Genomic DNA, 25427 nt, shown 5'->3' with positions numbered 1-25427 from the left:
CGGAAAAGCGGACGCCCCTGAAGGGGGGCGGGAGCCGGGCAAACTGAATTGCGTAACCGAGTGGAATGGTCCGGTGCAGCCAGCGTGATGCATTGGGAAGTGAAATCCATGCTTCCCAGCTCTGCGCTAGGGGCACCAAAGGGACGAGTATTTTGGACGTACCCGGCGGGGCCTCGCAGCGGGGTGGAACAGGTTGTGCAGCGTCGGGCGGCATCGTTGCGGCCTGAGGCTGAGGTGCTGAGAATAGACTCAAAGCACTTACCTTGCTCCGCGCACCCGGCAGGGGGCAGGTTCGGGACTGAGGAGGAGGTCTGATGCTGGCGTCCTCTGGACTCCTCTGAACCGGCCGGCCGGGGGACAGTCGTGGGCAGGCGGAAGGCGGGATCGCCGCGTCCGGTGTACCGGGACTGTCGTAATCTGAAAGCAGATTGCCGTGAGAACGGCATTTGCAGGCCAGGTGACCCAGAGGCAAAGGAAATAGCTCTTTTATTGAGAATGTGGGTACCACAGCCCTCATCAGGGGGTGTGGAAAATGAAAAACAAAGGATTCTCCTCACAGCTGTCCACCGGGGACGGAGTGGTCTTACCACCTCCGGAGCTAACGTCTTCGGCTCTGGGTCGGCTGTCTCAGGAACGCTTGGGAGCCTTCCGGGTCCTAGAGGGGGTTCGTGAGACAGGGGGCGTGCGCCGCCTGCGGGGGTGCTCGACGCTGGGGCTGAGAGCTGGGCCCGGGTTGAGGCGGAGCAGGAGCTGGTTTCTTCGCAGGGGGATGCCCTCGGCGGGCAGACGGGGCGGGGCCCGTAGCAGCAGGTCTGCGGTGGGGCATGATGTGACTGATGGCCTCCGTCTGCTTCTTCACTGCGGAGAACTGTTGGGCGAAGTCCTCGACGGTGTCACCGAAAAGGCCAATCTGGGAGACAGGTGCATCCAGGAAGCGGTTCTTATCAGCCTCACACATCTCGACCAGATTGAGCCAGAGATGGCGTTCCTGGACCACTAGGGTGGCCATCGCCTGTCCGAGTGCCTGCGCTGTGGCCTTCGTCGCTCTCAGGGCGAGGTCGGTCGCTGAGCGCAGTTCCTGCAGCACATCAGGATCAGGTCCACCCCCGTGCATGTTTCTGAGTGCTTTGGCCTGGTGGACTTGCAGGAGGGCCATCGCATGCAGGGCGGAAGCAGCGCGTCCAGCCGCACTGTAGGCCTTCGCGTTGAGCGAGGATGTTGTCCTACAGGGCTTGGATGGGAGTACGGGGCGACCACGCCAGGAGGTAGGGCTACCGGGGCATAGATGGTACGCAGCTCATCTGCTTCGGGCTCGGGAGGATAGACAGCCAGGCCGTGAGGCGAGCCGCTATCGCCGCGAGCGTGGACGGGGACCAGCGAGCGTGTCAGGGAACGGGAGGTTCGCGAGGGGCTACCCGGCGAAACTGCACCCGCTGCCGCCCCCAAATCGCCCCCAGCGCCAACCGCATCGTCCTCAATCCCGTGGGAAGAAGGAGCAATGCGGGGTGCAGCTGGGGTGGTTTGCTCTCTGTTGAAAGCAAGCCGCGACCGCAACGTGGTCATGGTCATGTTCTCGCAGTGAGAACATGAGCCATCCACAAACGCCGCCTCGGTGTGATCGCGGCCCAAACACACGAGACAGCGCCTGTGGCCGTCTGAAGCGAAGAGCACTCTACCGCATCCAGGAACAACACAGGGGTGGAAGGGCATCTTGAAAAAGACACATCCTGAAAAGGACGTTCAACGCCGCTGTGTTTTGCTCTTTTAGAGAAATTCACTCTTTTAAGGGAAATAACTCTTTTAATACACAGTATGTGTGTGTGTCTGCGCTGTCGAAGTGCTCAGGGGCAACAATGCACGGCGTGCAAAGTAGGAGAAAGCCACTGTTGTGCGCCGTCAAATCCAACAGCATGCAGATCGTCAGAGGAACAGGAACGTAATAGTGGTGTGTAAACTCGCAGCAAACTGCAGACAGACCATCGGCTCCGAAGAAATTTTCTGAATGAACTCCCGTATTTGCGCCGCTTAAATACCCGTATGTCCGGGGGCGGGACATGCAAATACTGGCTGCCAACTCTCATTGGCCTTTTTTCATAGATCAGAGGTGGATATCGGCGCTCAAGAGAGACCCCTTGTGTCGCTTCTCCGACACAACGTGGAGAGAGCGACAGAAGGAGAACTGCCAGTTTCTTTACTCAAGGTCAAGAAACCGTAGAGCATTATAGTATATGTGAATTGCTGTATATGTAAGATCAGTGCTGAAATTAAAGAGCTAGTTCACCCAATAATGAAAATGATGTCATAACTGATTCACCCTTATGTTGTTCCAAACCCATATAACTGTATTTCTTCTCTGGATTTGACTTTCATTGTATGAAAAAAGGATGCAGTGAAAGTGATTGGTGACTGAGGCTAACATTCTTCCTAACATCTCATTTTGTCTTCTACTAAAGAATGTATGGGTATGGAACAACATGAGAGTAAGTAAATGATGACACATTTTTTTAAAAAATTGGATGAACTATCCTTTTAAGATTGTTGTGGTATAATAAGTTAATTGAAACTGTCCATTTAATAGGCATTTTATAGAAACCTGCTTACTCGACAGAAATTCAATTTTGCTTTTCTTAGAAAAAGCTGTATGTGTGGTGAAGAGCTTGTAATCACTTTTATTCACAAAATTATAACTTTTGTGTTTATTTCATTTGATATTTTCAAATGCAATTTTCTTTTGTGTATTTTTTTCTATGCATTTATTTAATTGAAGGTTTGATGCTGAAAAGAGAAACCTGACTACCTAACCCATTATTATACGATTATGAAAGTGACAATTCCACAGGGGAATCCAAATGGCCCTTTGTAATTCTCTGAGAGAGTATTTAATTAGCTCTCTGTTTCTGTGTCTCTCTTATTCTCTTGTTATTTTTTATTTTTTTCTGTCTTTCCCTCTCAAGCTCTCTCTCTTTCTCACTCTCCCTATCTCTTTCTCCCCTTTCAGTTTTCACAGTTCTTGCTGTGAGACAGCTCTTTTGTCCAGCTCCAGAGATGCAGAGCTCCTGTTAGTTAGCTTACGTTCTGAGTTCAGAATGCAAAAAAAAAAAAATGCTCTCCATGCAAATGGCTGCAAATTGCATCTCTCCCTCCAGCAAAAATCAGTATCGCAAGTGTATGACAAAGAATGAGAGAATGAGGGCTGATTGAGCTCGAACTAGTTGGGTGAAAAGAGATCATCAACATTTTTTGTATGTGTGGGTGTATCAGGGTCAAAATGAACCAGGGATCGGGAGCAAAAAGGCTATAGAAAGTAACAAAACTGACCCAGATATTTAGAATGTGAGCTCCCCCTCGTGCCGCCTAAACAGCTTTGACCCGTCAAGGCATGGCTCCACAAGACCTCTGAATGTGGTATATGGCACCAAGGCGTTAGAAGCAGATCCTTTAAGTCCTGTACATTTTGAGGTGGGGCCTCAATGGATAGGACTTGTTGGTTCAGCACATCTCATAGATGCTAAATCAGATTCAGATCTGGGGAATTTGGAAGCCAAGTCAACACCTTGAACTGGACAAGGGTCAGCATGGGCACTCTGAATGGTCTGCCGCTATGCAGGCCCATACACAGCAAGCTTGCGTTGCACTGTGTTTTCTGACACCTTTCTTTCATGCAAGCATTATGTTTTTCAGCAATAAGTAGCTCTTCTGTGGGATCGGACCTGACGGATTAGAATTCACTCCCCACGTGCATCAATGAGTTTTGGGCCCATTACCCTGTTGCCAGTTCACCAGTTGTCCTTCCTTGGACAATGTTTGGTGGGTACTAACCACTGCATATCAGGAACTCCCTTCATGACCTGCCTTTTTGGAGATGCTCTGAATCAGTCATCTAGCCATCACAATTTGGCCCTTGTCAAAGTCATTGATCAACTGAGTCATGTGTATTACTTTTATGCTGCCTAAATATGACTTTTGGACCTTCAAAGTACTGGCACCTGTGAACTTCCATTATAAGGACCTGTTAGAGCTCTATCGTCTAAAAACCTTTATTTGTATTCTGTTGAAGAAAGACAGTCATACACATCTGGGATGGCATCAGGGTAAGTAAATAATGAGAGAATTTGCATTTTTCGGTGAACTATTCCTTTAATCTACCAGTAGACTGTAGCTATCTGCTTTCCTACCACAATCATGAAGCAGCTTTCATTGCGTAGGAGCATCAACGCCAGTGTCAAAAGTTTTGATCTCACCATGCACCTTACATAGGTGATAAACAATTGATTTCTATCACAAGTCTGAACTGGGCTTGTTTTGTACATCAAATTGTGTTAAGAGGTCCTTTCTCCATAATTTTATCACTGACAGGGAAGTGCTGTCAGAGATTATTATATTTATTGAAATATCAACCTCCAACCTGTATTATAGTAAAGAGCATAATGGTCTGCTAGCATGTTATGACAGTACTGCCCATAAAATGTCTATGGTATATCCATGGTGTATATATACTTTATCTATGATATATGTATACCCTATGTAAATCTATGGTCTATGGGACCGCCACATTATGCTAAGCTTGGTAGAAGCGTTCTGGCGTGTGTTTGAAGTGTGCGTCACTGTAATGACTCGGGTGGTCAAATTAACACCTTATATATATATATATATATATATATATATATATATATATATATATATATATATATATATATATATATAAGTAATATCACATGAGCAAGAGTGTTATATGGCCCTACATCAGCACTGGTGTGAGCCGAGTGCCGTAGGTAATTACAGCAGTGCTGATGTAGGGCCATATAGCATGACTGCGTGTGTGATGTTGCTTATATACAACAGTTCAATGAACAATTACATTTAAAAAAATTAGGAAAATCCGAGTAAGGTCATAAAAACGCATTTGTGCACGGAACTACTTTATTACGCTACGGATCAGAACCAGCCGTTGCTGCTTCAAAACAAATGATGCGTCCAAGCCTTCATTAGTAATTCAAAAAGTTCACTTCAGAAATAGTATCATGGCTTGTGCGGTTTCTAACACGTTATTGGATAAACAAGGATGAATTGATGGGTGTGTGCGTGTCTATGTGTCTTTGTGTATGTGTGTGTGTGTTAGAGAGAGAGAGAGAGAGACGGAGAGAGTGCGATCACTTGTTGCCACTCCCAAGCAGATATGCTGTCAGCATATCTCAGGGGGTATTTCTCCCTATTTCATGGTAGCCATGCAAGAGTCAATCACTATAGAAACAGCGATGTCCTCTGCCATTTTTAAACAGTGTGTATCCAATGTGGAAACTCGTTAAGCTCCTCGAGTTCTGTAATCAAACAGTCCTTCGTGTCTCTCAGCTGCAATGAGCCTTAATCCTGAAATTGTTCATTTACAGCTGTTTAAAACAATGTCCTAGCTTAAGTAATGTAGTGGTAATACGAGCAATTACAGAGCGCTGTTCTATGTAAACAAACGGATTCACTTTATGTCACTGTAGCAGGGCGGAGGGCGTGGCCGGGTCGTGATCCTATATATATATATATATTATATTATATATATTATAGCTGCCATAATTAAAACGTAAACATATGCGATTAATTAAAAAAAGTTTATCACGTACATTTTTCTTAATGCATTTACCGTTAATACAGCAGAAATGGCTCTAGCAAAGTGGATAGCCACAGTCTGCCGGCTGATTTAAACTGTGGAGGATGAGAGTTTAAGAGATTTAATGAACTAACCTAAAAATGTGCTTCATGTGGTAACATTTAAATTAACTGGGTTTATTGAAATCAAGAATATAATATAAATATTATCAATCAACCTGACTACATTAGGATACATCAACAGCATTTTTTTAAGGGTTCAATCAGGTAGAAATAGCTTCTTAAGGTAACAAGTGCAAGTTACCACTTGAAGTGTAGTTATGGATTTAATGCCTTTGCAGATACTGTAGTTGGAAATGTCAGATATCTGTATCAGCTGTCTCAGAGGTGAGCTTCGTTGAATGTGTTGCTAACATGCAGTTATCCTTATGAACTTGCACATAATTGAGGGTGTGCTTCAGTAACATAAGGCAGGAAGGAAAACGTCTCGGGTTACATGTGTAACCCTTGGTCCCTGAAAATGGTGGAACGAGATGTTGCGCTGCTAAGCGCTACGGGGAACAGCTTTCGCTGTGAGCCGAGCTGAATAATGTGTGGAACACGTCAATGAACACTGACCGGAATTTATAGCCTCGGCTGATGTAATCATTAGATGCACCTGAGGCCAGGCTATAAATGGATACGTCACCAGATGTCGTCTGATGCTTCTTTTTGAAGAGCAGTCCTGGGACGTCCCAGTGCGGCAAAGCAGCGCAACATCTCGTTCCGCCTTTTTCAGGGAACAAGGGTTACACATGTAACCCGAGACGTTCCCTTTACAAAAGGCTTCACTATGATGTTGCGCTGCTAAGCGCTACGGGGAACGCAATACGCACGCCGCCGCACTTGGGGCTGTCCGGACCCCTACGGTTGTGCAGTGTACTCACAAAAACGCGAGAGGTCTCAGACATGAGCTTGAGATGTCGACTCAAGGGCATAAGAGCCCAGAGTAGCAAAGCATCTAACCCACAAAGTTTGATGAATGTGTGCAAAGAGAACCCTATCGCAACACAAACTTGTCATAAAAACTGATGAATGTGAGCGGAGAGGACCAGTCTGCCGCATCACAAACTTGTTCAGGCATGAGCTGAGATGTCGACTCAAGGGCATAAGAGCCCAGAGTAGCAAAGCATCTAACCCATAAAGTTCGATGAATGTGTGCGAAGAGAACCCTATCGCAACACAAACTTGTCATAAAAACTGATGAATGTGAGCGGAAAGGACCAGCCTGTCGCATCACAAACTTGTTCAGGCATGAGCCGAGATGTCGACTCAAGGGCATAAGAGCCCAGAGTAGCAAAGCATCTAGCCCATAAAGTTCGATGAATGTGTGCGAAGAGAACCCTATCGCAAGACAAACTTGTTATAAAAACTGATGAATGTGAGCGGAGAGGACCAGCCTGCCGCATCACAAACTTGTTCAGGCATGAGCTGAGATGTCGACTCAAGGGCATAAGAGCCCAGTGTAGCAAAGCATCTAACCCATAAAGTTCGATGAATGTGTGCGAAGAGAACCCTATCGCAACACAAACTTGTCATAAAAACTGATGAATGTGAGCGGAGAAGACCAGCCTGCTGCATCACAAACTTGTTTAGGCATGGGCTGAGATGTCGACTCAAGGACATAAGAGTCTGGAGTAGCAAAGCATCTAAACCATAAAATGTGATTAGTGTGTGCGGAGAGTGCCAACCTGCCGCACCACAAACTTGTTCGGTGTCAACTCAAGGGCGTAAGAGCCAAGACTGGCAAGAACATCCAAACTATAAAAGTTTAATGAATGTGCGCGGAGAGGACCAACCTGCCGCACCACAAACTTGCTGCAGAGGGAGACCTCTAGCCAAGGCTTTAGAGGAGGAGAGCCCTCTGGAAGAGTGCGCCCTAAAACCTACTGGCGAAACTTGAACGCGCGCCTCGTAGGCCCGGGCACGTCGAGATCATGTGAAGCAACAGCTGGGTTTGGGGAGAGAGTGAGAGAAAGGAATCAACCCATCTCTTGCTCCTCAGCCAAAACCATGCAAGAGCCCCATGAACGATCTTCTTTTCGAGAGTGCTGACTCCCGGAAGCAAGCGAGGCGAGCACGACGCACTCTGCCTGCAAATCGCAGTGCTCGCACCCACCCTGCTGCAACGCGAGAGCAGCGTGCTCCCAAACAAACAGCAAAAACTGATGTGTGTCGTCTTCAGCTATAGAGCGAGAAGAGGGGAACACGCACCGTTTGCGGCTTTCAGTCATTCTCTCTTTTTTAGAAATATATATATATAATATTTTCTAAACAGAAGAGAAAAGAGAACAAAGAACAAACTTCACTGCACACTGTCTAACTGATTCTAACTCCTAACAGAGGAAAGAAAGTTTTGACAGGGTGTGTGAAACACACAGAAACAGAATCGCTCTGAAAAAAGAGTTTCTGACGACACCTGGTGACGTATCCATTTATAGCCTGGCCTCAGGTGCATCTAATGATTGCATCAGCCGAGGCTATAAATTCCGGTCAATGTTCATTGACGTGTTCCACACATTATTCAGCTCGGCTCACAGCGAAAGCTGTTCCCCGTAGCGCTTAGCAGCGCAACATCGTAGTGAAGCCTTTTGTAAAGGGAACATTGCAGCTAAATGCTTTAGTTGCCCTTTTTCCCCATCTCTAAATGCTGATTAATTTTCTACCTCCTCCACTTTGATCTATTTTTTTAAGCACTATTCTTGTCCGTACTCAGTTTTAATGACATTGATTTATGTAGTAATTTGGCAGCTTGTGTTTTCTCCTTCCTGATGTCCGATGTCTTAATTCTGTTTCCATAACAACCTCAGGGCCATTCCAATGGTGTTGTATATTGTCTTAAATTCAAATGGTTGCTCTTTGTCTTTTTCACTTATTGCTTGCTTCTCCTGGACCTGTAGATCCAGTTTTAACTGCATGTGTTGCATTTAATTTCTGACAGAGCGTTTAAACAGTCCTTTTATTCATACATAATTGTGTGGATCCTTATTTTATTCTGTTTCAGCAATACATGGTTCCAATTAGCATTTAGAAGACTTACATTTATTGTACATACCCATAATGGCGCGATTTCTCCTCTGAAGTTTCGCAGCAGACTTTTCCATTCATAATCCTGGCTCCATTCGAAAGCCTTTACATTTTATGTGATATTCTTTTGTATAATCCACAGAACACTGAATATTTTTTGACTCTTTTGTAGTGACAAAACTATTGAAATTTGCTTTCCATTGTGTCCGTTGTGATTTTCCACTGTGGAGAAAGAAGCTGGTCCGAGGCAGATGTTGATGAATATATACAGGTGAAACTCGAAAAATTAGAATATCGTGCAAAAGTTCATTAATTTCAGTAATTCAACTTAAAAGGTGAAACTAATATATTATATAGACTCATTACAAGCAAAGTAAGATATTTCAAGCCTTTATTTGATATAATTTTGATGATTATGGCTTACAGCTTATGAAAACCCCAAATTCAGAATCTCAGAAAATTAGAATATTGTGAAAAGGTTCAGTATTGTAGGCACAAAGTGTCACACTCTAATCAGCTAAACACCTGCAAAGGGTTCCTGAGCCTTTAAATGGTCTCTCAGTCTGGTTCAGTTGAATTCACAATCATGGGGAAGACTGCTGACCTGACAGTTGTGCAGAAAACCATCATTGACACTCTCCACAAGAAGGGAAAGCCTCAAAAGGTAATTGCAAAAGAAGTTGGATGTTCTCAAAGTGCTGTATCAAAGCACATTAATAGAAAGTTAAGTGGAAGGGAAAAGTGTGGAAGAAAAAAGGTGCACAAGCAGCAGGGATGACCGTAGCCTGGAGAGGATTGTCAGGAAAAGGCCATTCAAATGTGTGGGGGAGCTTCACAAGGAGTGGACTGAGGCTGGAGCTACTGCATCAAGAGCCACCACACACAGACGGGTCCTGGACATGGGCTTCAAATGTCAAACGTCTTACCTGGGCTAAAGAAAAAAAGAACTGGTCAGTTGCTCAGTGGTCCAAAGTCCTCTTTTCTGATGAGAGAAAATTTTGCATCTCATTTGGAAACCAAGGTCCCAGAGTCTGGAGGAAGAATGGAGAGGCACACAATCCAAGATGCTTGAAGTCCAGTGTGAAGTTTCCACAGTCTGTGTTGGTTTGGGGAGCCATGTCATCGGCTGATGTTGGTCCACTGTGCTTTATTAAGTCCAGAGTCAACGCAGCCGTCTACCGGACATTTTAGAGCACTTCATGCTTCCTTCAGCAGACAAGCTTTATGGAGATGCTGACTTCATTTTCCAGCAGGACTTGGCACCTGCCCACACTGCCAAAAGTACCAAAACCTGGTTCAATGACCATGGTATTACTGTGCTTGATTGGCCTGCAAACTCGCCTGACCTGAACCCCATAGAGAATCTATGGGGCATTGCTAAGAGAAAGATGAGAGGCATGAGACCAAACAATGCAGAAGAGCTGAAGGCCGCTATTGAAGCATCTTGGTCTTCCATAACACCTCAGCAGTGCCACAGGCTGATAGCATCCATGCCACGCCGCATTGAGGCAGTAATTAATGCAAAAGGGGCCCAAACCAAGTACTGAGTACATATGCATGATTATACTTTTCAGAGGGCCGACATTTCTGTATTTAAAATCCTTTTTTTTATTGATTTCATGTAATATTCTAATTTTCTGAGATTCTGAATTTGGGGTTTTCATAAGCTGTAAGTCATAATCATCAAAATTATATCAAATAAAGGCTTGAAATATCTTACTTTGCTTGTAATGAGTCTATATAATATATTAGTTTCACCTTTTAAGTTGAATTACTGAAATTAATGAACTTTTGCACGATATTCTAATTTTTCGAGTTTCACCTGTATATATATATATTATTATTATTATAATTATTTTTTTTTTTAAGGTATAGACTGTGTGACTTGAGTTGCACATTCAACACATGCTGAGCAAAAGTATTAAATGGGCAAGTTTTCATACTTTTTACTTTTAGTTTATTTTTGAAAGACAATTCCTGCATATCCTAAAGACTTGGCTACAATTTATTTTTAAATAAATAAAACTATTGAACATTTCCACCATTATTGCCCAAGGAAAAAGGGACAGTTCATTGAACACATGTTAGCAATGAATGCTGTCACAATATATGGGGTTGAACCTGCAATTAACCCTATTGGGTCTGAGGGTGTTTTGGGCCCTGGAGAAGTTTTGACATGCCTTGATAGTTGTGCTTATTTCAGTTGCTTAATAACATATTAATGGCTAATGTCTGATAACCCTGTATTCTGCACAAACTAGGCTACAATAATATGTTAGCAACATGTACAGTGGATATAAAAAGTCTACACACCCCTGTTAAAATGCCAGGTTTTTGTGATGTAAAAGAATGAGAGAAAGATAAATAATGTCAGAACTTTTTCCATTTTTAATGTGACCTATAATGTGAACAATTCAATTGAAAAACAAACTGAAATCTTTGTGGGGGAAAAATGAAAAATAAAAACCTTACAATAACTTGGTTGCATAAGTGTGCACACCCTCTTATAACTGGGGATGTGGCTGGGTTCAGAATTAACCAATCACATTCAAACTGATGTTAAATAGAAGTCATTACACACCTGCCATCATTTATAGTGACTTTGATTAATCACAAATAAAGTTCAGCTGTTCTAGTAGGATTTTCCTGACATTTACTTAGTTGCATCTCAGAGCAAAAGCCATGGTCCGCAGAGAGCTTCCAAAGCATCAGATATACCATGGAACACAGCGAAGACAGTCATCATCAAGTAGAGAAAATATGGCACAAGATCACAAAGAACTGGACGTCCCTCCAAAATTTATCAAAATTTATCCAAGTGGCCTACAGCAACATTAAAGGAACTGCAGGAATTTCTGGCAAATACTGGCTGTGTGTTACATGTGACAACAATCTCCTGTATTCTTCATATGAATGGGCTTTGGGGTAGGGTGGCAAGACGGAAGCCTTTTCTTACAAAGAAAAACATCCAAGCCTGGCTGAAGTTTGCAAAAATAAACATCAAGTCTCCCAAAAGCACGTGGGAAAATGTGTTATGGTCTGATGAAACCAAGATTTAACTTTTTGGCCATAATTCCAAAAGGTATGTTTGGCGCAAAAAACAATTGCGCCAATCACCCAAAGAATACCATACCCACAGTGAAGCATGGTGGTGGCAGCATCATGCTTTGGGGCTGTTTTTCTTCAGCTGGAACCAGGGCCTTAGTCAGGGTGGAGGGAATTATGAACAGTTCCAAATACCAGGCAATTTTGGCACACGACCTTCAGGCGTCCGTTAGAAAAAAGAAGATGAAGAGGATGTTCACCTTCCAGCACGACAACGACCCAAAGCACACATCCAAACCCACAAAAGCATGGATTCACCAGAAGAAGATAAAGGTTTTGGAATGGCCCAGCCAGAGCCCAGATCTGAATCCAATTGAACATCTGTGGGGTGATCTGAAGAGGGCTGTGCACAGGAGATGTCCTCACAATCTGACAAGACTGCTGTGCTGTAATAAAAGTGCTGTAATAAAATAAAAAGGTGCTTCAACAAAGTATTAGTTTGAGGGTGTGCACACTTACGCAACTAGGTTATTGTGAGATGTTTTATTTTTCCCCCTCAAAGATTTCAGTTTGTTTTTCAATTGAATTGTTCACGTTATAGGTCACATTAAAGGTGTAAAAGTTCTGACATGATTTATATTTGTCTCATTCTTTTACATCACAAAAACCTGGCATTTTAACAGGGGTGTGTAGATTTTTTATATCCACTGTATGTACATGTTTGTATTTTTGAGAAAATAATGTTTATGCGTGGTTTTTGAAAAAATAAATAAAAATAAGGCCATATAACACATACTAAACATTTGTCCACAAGACTTTTGAGAACTGGATCTTGTAGCCTAGAGTTTTTGCTACAAAATGTTGTGAAAATTATCCTGATCACTCATACATACAAAACAATATAGTAATTTAACTTTTGTAAGACACTTTTAGTGTTAGAAAAGTCATATGTGAGGAGGTGTGAATTATCACGAATATTGATTGTAATTCACACTTGAGGAGACAAAAGATGCCTCCCCTGGGCCTATCAAAGAGGAATGTGACAGAAAGAGAATGAATGTGAGGAGATTTAATGATCAAAATCAAGTTTTAAGTTAAAAGAAGTAATCTGACTATACATTTTCTTTACATGAAGACTTTACTTAGTTTTAAACCTACACTACCATTAAAAGAAGTCTCTTCTCCTCACCAAGGGTGCATATATTTGATCCATAATACAGTAAAAATAGTGATATTGTGAACTCTTTTTAAAATTTAAAAGAACAGTTTTCTATTAGAATATATTGTAAAATGCAAGTTGTGGTCTTCCAATGTGGACTTTACATGGTATTCAGCCATCTTAAGGGTGATTCCATTACGAAGGGAGCGTACATGTTCATTTGGAAGGGTACTCCAAACTGCACAGGGAATAAGTGTACATCGATACATCACTTAACAGGAAGTGGAGAGGTAAATTTACCCAACATTCAATGTGAACCAGCAGAATACTGACGTAGTGTGGCTATAATTAACGCTAAACTCAAACAAGCAAAAGGAGTTTGAGACACTGGTGATTTAATTAAGCCTAATTACCTCAGGTGTGCTTTCTATGTTGTTGTGCTAGAGTACAAAGCGCACGAGATGCGATCTTTATATCCATTATCATGACAATTGGTCATAAAACAGTTAAGGAGACACACTTATTATAAAATAACCACATAACATTTATTTTTAATGTTTAACATCAACAGTCATTTAACTTACGGGTTACAAGTCTGGAAAAAATATATGAATTAAAAAGTATAACAATACTTTTTTATAATTTTAAACATGGATGTATTATAAAAATGTGTATACTGTATATATATGGATGTAAAGTTATTTATTGTACATTTATACGTGTATATACGTGTATATCTTACTTGAACCATGTGATGAGTATGACTCAAGTGTTTTCTGTTTGATGATATTGATGATTCCAAATTAACAACTTTTGTCAAGTGAAGTGTACTTCAGCAGATATCCTGTGCTCTGTGATTAGGGAGAAGTGAACGTTTTACATTCACATTCACATTCTTCATCTTTTGTATTTGTTGAATCACATTCTTTGTGCAAATCACCACCTACTGGGCAGAGAGGAAAATTCATGGTAAAATTGGACCAAAATATTGATCTGTTTCTCACCCACATTTCTCATATACCTTCTGAAGATATAGATTTAACAACTTCAAAGTCTTATAGATTACTTTTATGCTGCATTTATGAGCATTTTTTAGCTTCAAATTTTGTTCAAAATAATTTGATTTCAGTTGGGCTGGCAAACTAAAGTGGCTTTAGTAGCTGTGCATCGTGTCAATAGCAGAAACTGGGCACCCATGGTAGCATCGGGTGCTCACAATATAGACAGTTCTGTTGAGTATAACCGGAGTAATCTCGTTTTAAAAAATGTTAACGAATAGTAAATAAGTAAGCGACTTAAGAAGCCATATGAAACTATGTCTCTGTCTGTCTGTAGTTTGAGAGCCCTGCCATTTAACCTGTTATGGGCTTGGTTTAGATAAGAGACAGTGCTGACAAACCATAGAGATTTGTTTTCTCTTTCTCCCCTCCTCTCACTGTATATCTATCGATCTTAATATGGCTGTCTCTGGCCCACCACCTCTATCTATTAATCTTTTATAAATAATAATTTTATATTGATCCAAACCTAGAGCTTAAGTTAATCTTTTCCATGCCTCTCCCACTAACTCATACACAATCCAAGTCTCTCTCTCTCTCTCAGAGTTTAAGGCAGCAGGTGTGCTGTCACGGCAATGAAAGGGCCAATCACCTGGGGAATCAAAGAGCCCACAACTCTGTCACTTCACACATCTTCTGACAGACAGCCCACTATTTATACCTCTCTCAAAGAAAAAAAGTGAGAGAAAAGAGGAATTGTGAAAAATATAGGGAGATACTTTTGAAGGAGCGATTGAGCAAGTTTGGGAAACAGAAAATGGGAGGAGATTCTGACATGTTGTTTTTTTGATGCTGTAAAGTGCAAGGGCTGATGCATTTTGTCTTACTTTTGTCCTTCCTTGTGTTTTATTCTTGATAGTGTATGTTCCATAAATGCGTATGTTCCAAAATGCGTGCTGAAGCTGTCTTCAGTTCTCTCACTTTACAAAGCGATGATTGTGATAAAGAAGGAATGACTAATGAGGCGATGCAGCAGCTAAACGTAGAAAACGCTGCCATGAGGAAAACACTCTACTCATTAGTATCTGCCATTCTCTCCAACTTGCATGTAAATGTGTCTCTGAATCTCTGATGTTGTGTAGCTCACATTTTTTTTTTTTTGTGGGGTGGGGGGTGAAAACCATCAAAACCTTTGGAGCTGAGATTCTAAAACTGCTCTGAGCATTTGCCATGAAAAAACACACACACACAAAAAAAAAAAAAAAACACAGATCATGACATATTCATGCTGGGCTGATTTATGACCTTGTGTTATAAACCAAAGACAAGTGAACAACATTGGACAATTAAAGTAAATGCAAATAATAGCATGTCCTCTCCTTTCTCCGAGGTTTTAAATAAACAATTCACACAAATTGTTTTTTAATTCTGTCTTAATTTACTGTTATGTGGTCCGAAGGCAAACTTTAGGTTTATAACTTCTATGCCAATGGACATCTGACCCATCTTCAGTGACCTGAAACACACACACACACACACACACACACACACACACACACACACACACACACACACACACACACACACACACACACACACACACACACACACACACACACACACACACACACACACACACGTTGTGTTTCCATGTTTTATGGGGACTTTCCATAGACATAATGGTTTTTATACTGTACAAACTTTATATTCTATCCCCTAAACCTAACCCTACCCCTAAACCTAACCCTCACAGAAAACTTTCTGCATTTTTACATTTTCAAAAAACATAATTTAGTATGATTTATAAGCTGTTTTCCTCATGGGGACCGACAAAATGTCCCCACAAGGTCAAAAATTTCGGGTTTTACTATCCTTATGGGGACATTTGGTCCCCACAAAGTGATAAATACACGCACACACACACACACACACACACACACACACACACACACACACACACACACACACACACACACACACCATTTTAACCACAGTAAAATAGTGAAACAAAGTTATAATGTTTAAAAAACAGAATGTTTGTAGTTTTATAATGTAAAATCAAATGTATTAAAATGTCAAAACCCAAATAATGTAAGCCCAAGTGGGCAAGAAGCAAATATTTCTTCACAATCCAAACAGCCTCAGTGAGCAGAAAAACACAATTCTGGAAACACTTTAAAGGAATTGTTTGCCCAAAAATTTAAATTGTGTCATAATATACTCACTCTCATGTTGTTTCAAACCGGTATAACTTTAGAATCTTTATCATCTTCAGAACATAAATGAAAATATTTTTTAAATGTTCTCAGCTGTTTTTGTTCATATGATGAAAGGCAAAGTTTTAAGCTCCAAAAAAGTACATGAAGGCATTGCAAAAGTTCTCCATGTGGCTCGAGTCCTATATCAGAATTGTTACTGTTTGCGATACCATCTTTTTATATGATGATCAGATTTACTATTAATGACTATTCATACTCAGATCAAAACATTCATTATAACTCGCATATACAAAACAACAGAAATATCAAACCTCATTGTTCCACTCATGTTATGACATCAGTCACGTGATACGCGAGAACCAATGAGGTTTTATGCTAGATGATCTTTGTGATGTCGTTTTGTATGGGCTATTTGCATCAGCTAATAGGATTTGTGATTTGATTGGAGCATGAACAGTCATCAATTATCAATCTGATAAGCATATAAAGTGATCGTATCACTTGAGAACTTTTGGGAAATATGACTCATTCCACATGGAGACATTTTACGATGCCTTTGTCCATTTTGGAGATTGAAAGTTTTAATCACTGATGACTTATGTACAAAAACATCTGAGAACATTCTTCTCAAGATGAAAAAAATTAATAAGGATTTGCTTAAATGATGATAGAATTGGCAGTCATGGGTAAACTATTATTTTAAACAGAAATCTTTGATACATACTTCACATTTCGTGAATATCTTGGTTGGGTCCTCTCAAAGAAACAAAGGCAGGCCTTCCAAAGCAGCAGTCCTTCTGTGGTTAAGAATGTATGTTGTCTTAAATAAATAATAGAAAAGAAACATGCATCTAAATAACCAACATACAAACACAGTTCAAGTCATCAGCTCAACTAATCTTCATCAGGGATCTTCAACCCTGCTCCTGGAGACCCACTTTCATGCAGAGTTTAGCTCCAATCCTAATCAAACACAACTGAAACAGCTAATCAAGGTCTTCAGGGTCACTTGATAATTACAGGCAGGTGTGTTGGAACATGTTGAAACAACATTTTGCATGACTGTGGGTCTCCAAGAGATCCCTTTTCAAGATCAGTGGCTCTCCATTCCGGTCCTGGGGAGCCAGATCACTGCACATTTTGGATGTCACCTTTATCTAACACACCTGATTCAGATCATGAACACATTAACAGAGCACTCGATGGACTGAAATTAGGTGTAACGGAGGTCCCCAGGTCTTGAATTGAAAACCACTGATCTAGATCATACCATAAAATCATGTAAACACTAAAACTTGCCTTTTTATCAAGTCTTACTTGCAGCTCTTCCATATCTTGCCCAAAAGCTCCTTTTCTGGCATGGTACAATTTCAGGAGTTTTGGTGTGTACTTGTCCATAGCTGCTCTGAAGATTTCCAGGAGGTCTTTTTTGGTGATCTTCACAGATCTGTTTATAACACTCAATGCCACTGTATTAACACTGGTAATACAGAGGATGTTACGAATGCAGACAGTGAAGGCAGACGAGGAGAGCGGATCTAAGTGCAAGCTTACTTTATTGAAACACAAAAACACAAAGGAAAACCCTCAATGGGGAAATAAACATAACACAGAAAATACAGGCAGGGAACACACACCAGGCTAACGACAGACAAGGAGAAAACAAGAAGCAGGGCTTAAATACACAGGGAGTGATGACTAAATTGGACACAGGTGAGAACAATGAACAAAATGGCAGTGATGATGACAGGTGGATACTGGGAAGTGTAGTTCTTTAACCCTTTAAGACCTAAGGGCATTTTTACAATTCATTTTCCGTCTGGTTTTATTTACTAAAAAAGCTTGTAAAACATCAACCCTGTTGTGCACAGACAATTGACACACCTCTTTTTTTTCAAGACAAATTGGACTTTCAGCATATTTGTGTTACATTGATGTCACCTGAATGTAAAATAAGTTATGGGACCATAAAGACAAATGAAAAAATAAAACGGAAATTGAATCACTCAAATATTTATTGAAATCACACACAAATAAATAAAAGCTAAGCAAATTTCCTCTGGAAAACAGTTTGTTCATGTCTTTGGAGTCCTGGAGCACAGGAATAAACATTGTAACTTCTACAGAACCAAAACTATTTACATTTTTCCAAAAAAAGTCCAGGCGTTTTTTGCCTCATTCACTGGTGCCAAGCCTCAAAACAGTTCCTATCAGCAATCACACAGAGGGCCACATCACAGGCTTTGCATTTCCAGGGGGTGGCCTGTTTGACCTGCCTTGTCTGCTTGCAGTTCACACATTGCCTTCTACCATAGGAGGCCTTCTTGCTGGTTTCAGTTTGGTCTGATGTTGGCACAGGTACATGGTCACTTTGTTGCTGGCGCTCTCTCTCTCTCTCTCTAACAATAGACTAGTGAGACACAGGGCAGACAACAGAGGAACGTGACATAGCCCCCCCTCAAAGGAGCGGCTTCCAGACGCTCCTCAGAAAAAAGAAAAAAGGAAATACTCCAAACAAAAAATAATCCAAGGAGAGAGGGGGGGGGCACACAGACAGACCAAGGGAGCACAAGGGGCAAACCGACAGATCAAGGAGGCACAGGGGGCAGACAGGCAGTCCAAGGGGGCACAGAGGGCAGGCAGGAAGTCCAAGGGGGCACAAAGGGCAGGCAGGAAGTCCAAGGGGGTCACAAGGGGCAGGCAGGAAGTCCAGGGGGGCACAGAGGGCAGGCAGGACGTCCAAGGGGGCACAAAGGGCAGGCAGGAAGTCCAAGGGGGTACAGAGGGCAAGGACAGGTTCAGGTGGTCTGGGAGCTGGCCACAGGGCAAGGATAGGTTCAGGAGGTCTGGGAGCTGGCCACAGGGCAAGGATAGGTTCAGGAGGCTTGGAAGTTGGCCACAGGGCAAGGACAGGTTTGGGGAACCTGGGGGAGGCCACTGGACAGGGACTGGGTCAGGGGGCCTGGGAAGAGACCACAAGACAGGGACCGGGTCAGGGGCCCTGGGAGGAGGCCACAGGACTGGAACAGGGTCAGGAGGACTGGGAGGAGGCCACAGGACAGGAACAGGGTCAGGAGGCCGGGGAGGAGGCCACTGGACGGGAACAGGGTCTGGAGGCCTGGGAGGTGGCCACAGGTCAGGAACAGGATCAGGAGGCCTGGGAGGAGGCCACAGGTCAGGAACAGGGTCAGGGGCCCTGGGAGGAGGCCACAGGACAGGGGCTGGGTCAGGAGGCCTGGGAGGAGGCCACAGGACAGGGGCCGGGTCAGGAGGCCTGGAAGGCTCTGAGGACGGAGCTGAGGAAGGCTCAGGAGGCGGAGCCGAGGAAGGCTCAGGAGGCTCTGGTGGTGGAGCCGTAGGAGGCTCGGGAGGCAGAGCCGTAGGAGGCTCGGGAGGCAGAGCCGTAGGAGGCTCGGGAGGTTCTGGAGGCGGAGCCGTAGGAGGCTCGGGAGGCGGAGCCGTGGGACATTCTGGAGGCTCAGGAGGTGGAGCCGTGGGAGGCTCAGGAGGCCTTGGGGCGGAGCCGTAGGAGGCTCTGGAGGCGGAGCCGTAGGAGGCTCGGGAGGCGGAGACGTAGGAGGATCAGGAGGCTCTGGGGGTGGAGCCGTAGGAGGCTCTGGAGGCGGAGCCATAGAAGGCTCGTGAGGTTCTGGAGGCGGAGCTGAGGGAGGCTCAGGAGGCAGAGCCGTAGGACGCTCTAGAGGCAGAGTCCTAGAAGGCTCTGGAGTCTCTGGGAGCAGAGCCGTAGGAGGCTCGAGAGGCGGAACCCTAGAAAGCTCTGGAGTCTCTGGGAGCAGAGCCGTAGGAGGCTCGGGAGGTGGAGCCGTAGGGGGCTCTGGAGGTGGAGCCGTAGGAGGCTCGGGGAGAAGGGCCGTGGAAGACTCGAGAGGCTTGAGAGGCGGAGCCCTGGAAGGCTCGAGAGGCTTGAGAGGCGGAGCCCTGGAAGGCTCGAGAGGCTTGAGGGGCGGAGCCCTAGAAGACTTGAGTGACTTGAGGGGCGGAGCCCTGGGAGGCTCGAGAGACTTGAGAGGCGGAGCCCTGGAAGGCTCGAGAGGCGGAGTTCTGAAAGGCTCGAGAAGCTTGAGAGGCAGAGCCCTGGGAGGCTCGGGAAGCTCGAGAGGCGGAGCCCTGGAAGGCGCTGGCTCAGGAGCGGTCGAGGCTACAGGCGCTGGCTCACTGACGTCGGAGGCTACAGGCGTTGGCTCACTGACGTCGGAGGCTACAGGCGCTGGCTAACTGACTTCTGAGACGACAGGCGCTGGCTCACTGACGTCGGAGGCTACAGGCGCTGGCTCACTGATGTCGGAGGCTACTGGCGCTGGCTCACTGACATTGGAGGCTACTGGCGCTGACTCACTGACATCGGAGGCTACTGGCTCGCTGGCCGTGGCAAGCGTGGGCTCTGGCTCGCTGGCCGTGGCAGGCGTGGGCTCTGGCTCGCTGGCTGTGGCAGGCGTGGGCTCTGGCTCGCTGGCCGTGGCAGGCGTGGGCTCTGGCTCGCTGGCCGTGGCAGGCGTGGGCTCTGGCTCGCTGGCCATGGCAGGCGGAGACTGGGGAGCAGAAGCCTTTCCTCTTCTCCTCCTCCGCCGGGCGGACGAAGCTGGCAACGCTGGCTCGTTGGCCGTGGCAGGCACGGAAAGCCCAGAGGCGGAAACCGGGATCGAGAGAGGTGGTTCCCCAGCAGCGAGTTCTCCCAAGACTAAACTCACATATTCCCTCCACGTGAGGTCTCCGGAGTTCGGCAATTCCCTCAGCCGGTATGTTGGTAGCCCGAGCTGGTAGATGGTCTTTAGGGATGCGTCGTCGAAGCCGGTGTGGAGGGCAACAGCGGAAAAGAAGTGGGAGAACTTGCGGATGGTCAACTCCGCCTGGGTCAGTTCCATGAGGTAAGCTGCTAGATCCATTTGTGGGTCTTTCGTTCTGTTACGAATGCAGACAGCGAAGGCAGACGAGGAGAGCGGATCTAAGTGCAAGCTTACTTTATTGAAACACAAAAACACAAAGGAAAACCCTCAATGGGGAAATAAACATAACAGAAAATACAGGCAGGGAACACACACCGGGTAACAACATTCAACGACAGACAAGGAGAAAACAAGAAGCAGGGCTTAAATACAAAGGGAGTGATGACTAAATTGGACACAGGTGAGAACAATGAACAAAATGGCAGTGATGATGACAGGTGGATACTGGGAAGTGTAGTTCTTTAACAATAGACTAGTGAGACACAGGGCAGACAACAGAGGAACGTGACAGAGGAATAGTTCACCCCAAAATGAAAACGTTTGTCATCAATTTCTAACCATTATGTTGTTCCAAATTCATTTGTTGCTACAAAAAATTGGCAGAATATTGTTGAACTAACATGTATTTGTATGTACATACAAAGCCGTGGATGACTGCGGAGGTGCGCACGCTGCTGAGGTCCCGAGACTCCGCCTTCAGAGCAGGCGATAAGGCAGCCCTAAGAACAGCTAGGGCCAAACTGTCACGGGCAATCAGAGAGGCAAAGCGTGCACATGCCCAGAGAATCCACAGTCATTTCCATAACAGCAGTGACACGCGGCGCATGTGGCAGAGCATCCAGGCCATCACCAACTACAGGACAACATCAGTTGCCTGTGACAAAGATGCCTCCCTTCCAGATGCGCTGAACGACTTCTACGCTCGGTTTGAAGTGCAGAACGACGTGATGGCGAGGAAGACCACCCCTCCTCCCAACGACCAGGTGCTCTGTCTTACCACGGCAGATGTGAGGAAAACTCTACGTAGAGTCAACCCACGGAAGGCTGCTGGACCAGACAACATTCCTGGCAGAGTGCTCAGAGGATGTGCAGACCAGCTAGCAGATGGTCTTACCGACATCTTCAACATCTCTCTGAGCAGCGCCGTCGTTCCAACGTGCTTGATGGCCACCACCATCATGCCCATGCCAAAGAAGTCTTCAGTGTCCTGCCTCAACGACTACCGTCCCGTCGCACTTACACCCATCATCATGAAGTGCTTCGAGAGGCTCGTCATGAGGCACATAAAGAGCCAGCTGCCCCCCTCACTAGACCCACTGCAGTTTGTGTATCGTTCAAACCGTTCAACGGACGATGCCATCGCCACAACCCTCCATCTGGCCCTCACCCACCTAGACAATAAGGACTCATACATTCGAATGCTGTTCATAGATTTCAGCTCAGCATTCAACACAATCATTTCCCAGCACCTGATTGGAAAGCTGAACCTGCTGGGCCTGGACACCTCCCTCTGCAACTGGATCCTGGACTTCCTGACTGGGAGACCTCAGTCAGTCCGGATCGGGAACAGCATCTCCACCACCACCACACTGAGCACTGGGGCCCCCCAGGGCTGTGTGCTCAGTCCACTGCTGTTCACTCTGCTGACTCATGACTGTGCAGCAATGCACAGCTCGAACCACATCGTCAAGTTCGCCGATGACACGACCGTGGTGGGTCTCATCAGCAAGAACGACGAGTCAGCATACAGAGAGGAGGTGCAGCGGCTGACGAACTGGTGTAGAGCCAACAATCTGTCTCTGAATGTGGACAAAACAAAAGAGATGGTTGTTGACTTTAGGAGAGCACAAGGTGAACACACTCCGCTGAATATCGACGGCTCCTCTGTGGAGATCGTCAAGAGCATCAAATTCCTTGGTGTTCACCTGGCGGAGAACCTCACCTGGTCCCTCAACACCAGCTCTATCACCAAGAAAGCCCAGCAGCATCTCTACTTTTTTCGAAGGCTGAGGAAAGCTCTCACCCACCATCCTCACTACATTCTATAGAGGGACTTTTGAGAGCATCCTGAGCAGCTGCATCACTGCCTGGTTTGGGACTTGCACCGTTTCGGACCGCAAAGCCCTGCAGAGGATAGTGAGGACAGCTGAGAAGATCATTGAGGTCTCTCTTCCCTCCATCAAAGACATTTACAAAAACACTGTATCCCAAGAAGCATCCAGCATTGTGGACTGACCCCACACACCCCTCACACAAACTCTTTACCCTCCTGCCATCTGGCAAGAGGTACCGAAGCATTCGGGCCCTCACGGCCAGACTGTGTAACAGCTTCTTCCCCCAAGCCATCAGACTCCTCAATACTCAGAGACTGGTTTGACACACACACACACGTGTCCTGAGTTGCACTTTAATTACTGTCACTTTATAACTGTCTGCTACCCCAATAACTGCTATGTGCATAGAACACTATCTCATAGTATGTTATGTTTACGGGTTTTTTTTAGTTTTTTTTTAGAAACTGTCATCTTTTTGCACCACTGTGTACTGGTCGGCGCTGCACTTTGTCTATTGTCCTGTTCATTGTCAGAAATTTGTTGTACTGTCCCGTACTTTTTGCACGTGTTTGCATGTGCACTTTATATAGGTATACATAGTATACTATATTATATATAGGTATTTTATTTCGTTGTGTAGTCTCATGTGGTCCTGTGTTGGTCCTTTGTTGTTTTTATGTAGCACCATGGTCCTGGAGGAACGTTGTCTCGTTTTGCTGTGTACTGTACTAACTGTATATGGTTGAAACGACAATAAAAACCACTTGACTTGATATACAGTAATTAACATTTCCTAGTATCTGTGACTTAAAAATTAAAGTCTGCAGGATATAGCGTAGTTTCTTTTTCTATATGAGGGATAGTAAATTATGACAGAATTTTTGTCTGAACTATTCCTTAAATGTATTATATACATGATTCATGACTCCAAAAAGCAGATAATTGATCATTCTAAATGCAGATTGATTTTGTTAAATGTATCTTTGGAAATCGTGAAAGCCTCTTCTCCCCATTTTCAGGTCCAGAATGGTATACAGTGAGAGTGGATTTGACAGTGATGGATGTCAACGATAATGCCCCTGAGTGGAAGATGGTACCTTTCCCCTACCTGAGTGTGGTATCTGCTAGTGCCCCACCCAAATCACTGGTCTACAAGCTTCAAGCCTGGGATGGTGATGAGGGTATTAATGGAGAAGTGGAATACTTTCTGTCTGATGGTAAGCAGATTTCCCTTAGTGTTACTTTAAACATCAGAAGATTGTTTACACCTTATTGTTACATGTAATTTAGTATAACATGTTACTGTTACAAATGATAGCTGTTGTAGTTATGAATGTACTGCTTCAATATTTGTGTTTGATATTGTAATAATCATGCAATAATTATGTAATAATCATGTAATGATCATAATATATGCATGCGCATAACATGATATAACATGACATTAAGAACACAGTGGGTCTCATTCACTAATAGTTGCATACTGTCCACTACTTTCACAAAAAGGGTTCTTATGCAAAATTTCAACAATATAATTCTAACATTGATAAATCCATGTTATTCTAAATGAGGGGATTTGTGCCAGTAATTAGAATAATACGTGGCCAAACAATCTCCATATATGGGCTTTCCTCACAACATTACCTGAACAGCCATTTGCCACTTTCTGCAAACGTATCCTTGTATTCTTGCACGAGAGCACACACATCAAGATCTTCGAGTAAATCCGAGTGTGCCATTCTCAAAACCAGTTGAAACACCATCGACACTTTTTTTATATAGCCTAAACCACATGCCTATTTTTTACAAGTTTGAGTAAATTTTTATCTCGGCATCACAGTTCAAGGACTGAATTTAAGAAGAAAAAAAACACACACACACAAAATGCATCAACATATGTCAAGATACACTCACCTAAAGGATTATTAGGAACACCATACTAATACTGTGTTTGACCCCCTTTCGCCTTCAGAACTGCCTTAATTCTACGTGGCATTGATTCAACAAGGTGCTGAAAGCATTCTTTAGAAATGTTGGCCCATATTGATAGGATAGCAACTTGCAGTTGATGGAGATTTGTGGGATGCACATCCAGGGCACGAAGCTCCCGTTCCACCACATCCCAAGGATGCTCTATTGGGTTGAGATCTGGTGACTGTGGGGGCCATTTTAGTACAGTGAACTCATTGTCATGTTCAAGAAACCAATTTGAAATGATTCGAGCTTTGTGACCTGGTGCATTGTCCTGCTGGAAGTAGCCATCAGAGGATGGGTACATGGTGTCCATAAAGGGATGGACATGGTCAGAAACAATGCTCAGGTAGGCCGTGGCATTTAAACGATGCCCAATTGGCACTAAGGGGCCTAAAGTGTGCCAAGAAAACATCCCTCACACAATTTCACCACCACCACCAGCCTGCACAGTGGTAACAAGGCATGATGGATCCATGTTCTCATTCTGTTTACGCCAAATTCTGACTCTACCATCTGAATGTCTCAACAGAAATCGAGACTCATCAGACCAGGCAACATTTTTCCAGTCT

At 44.2% G+C, this 25427-nt stretch overlaps 1 protein-coding gene across 1 annotated transcript in view; it reads left to right on the top strand.

Annotated features, from left to right (window-relative positions):
- The window catches only part of LOC127654782 (neural-cadherin-like), a 437028-nt gene that overhangs the window by 132244 nt on the left and 279357 nt on the right, over window positions 1-25427 (top strand). The window contains exon 2 of the mRNA XM_052142196.1: window positions 23904-24101. Within this exon, the coding sequence (XP_051998156.1) occupies window positions 23904-24101 (198 nt within the window). The remainder of the gene's footprint in view (window positions 1-23903; window positions 24102-25427) is intronic.

The sequence above is a fragment of the Xyrauchen texanus genome, chromosome 2 (genome assembly GCF_025860055.1).
Source record: "Xyrauchen texanus isolate HMW12.3.18 chromosome 2, RBS_HiC_50CHRs, whole genome shotgun sequence".
Taxonomy (NCBI): domain Eukaryota; kingdom Metazoa; phylum Chordata; class Actinopteri; order Cypriniformes; family Catostomidae; genus Xyrauchen; species Xyrauchen texanus.
Note: the sequence above shows the minus strand (reverse complement) of the source record. Positions and strands in the feature narration are given on the sequence as shown.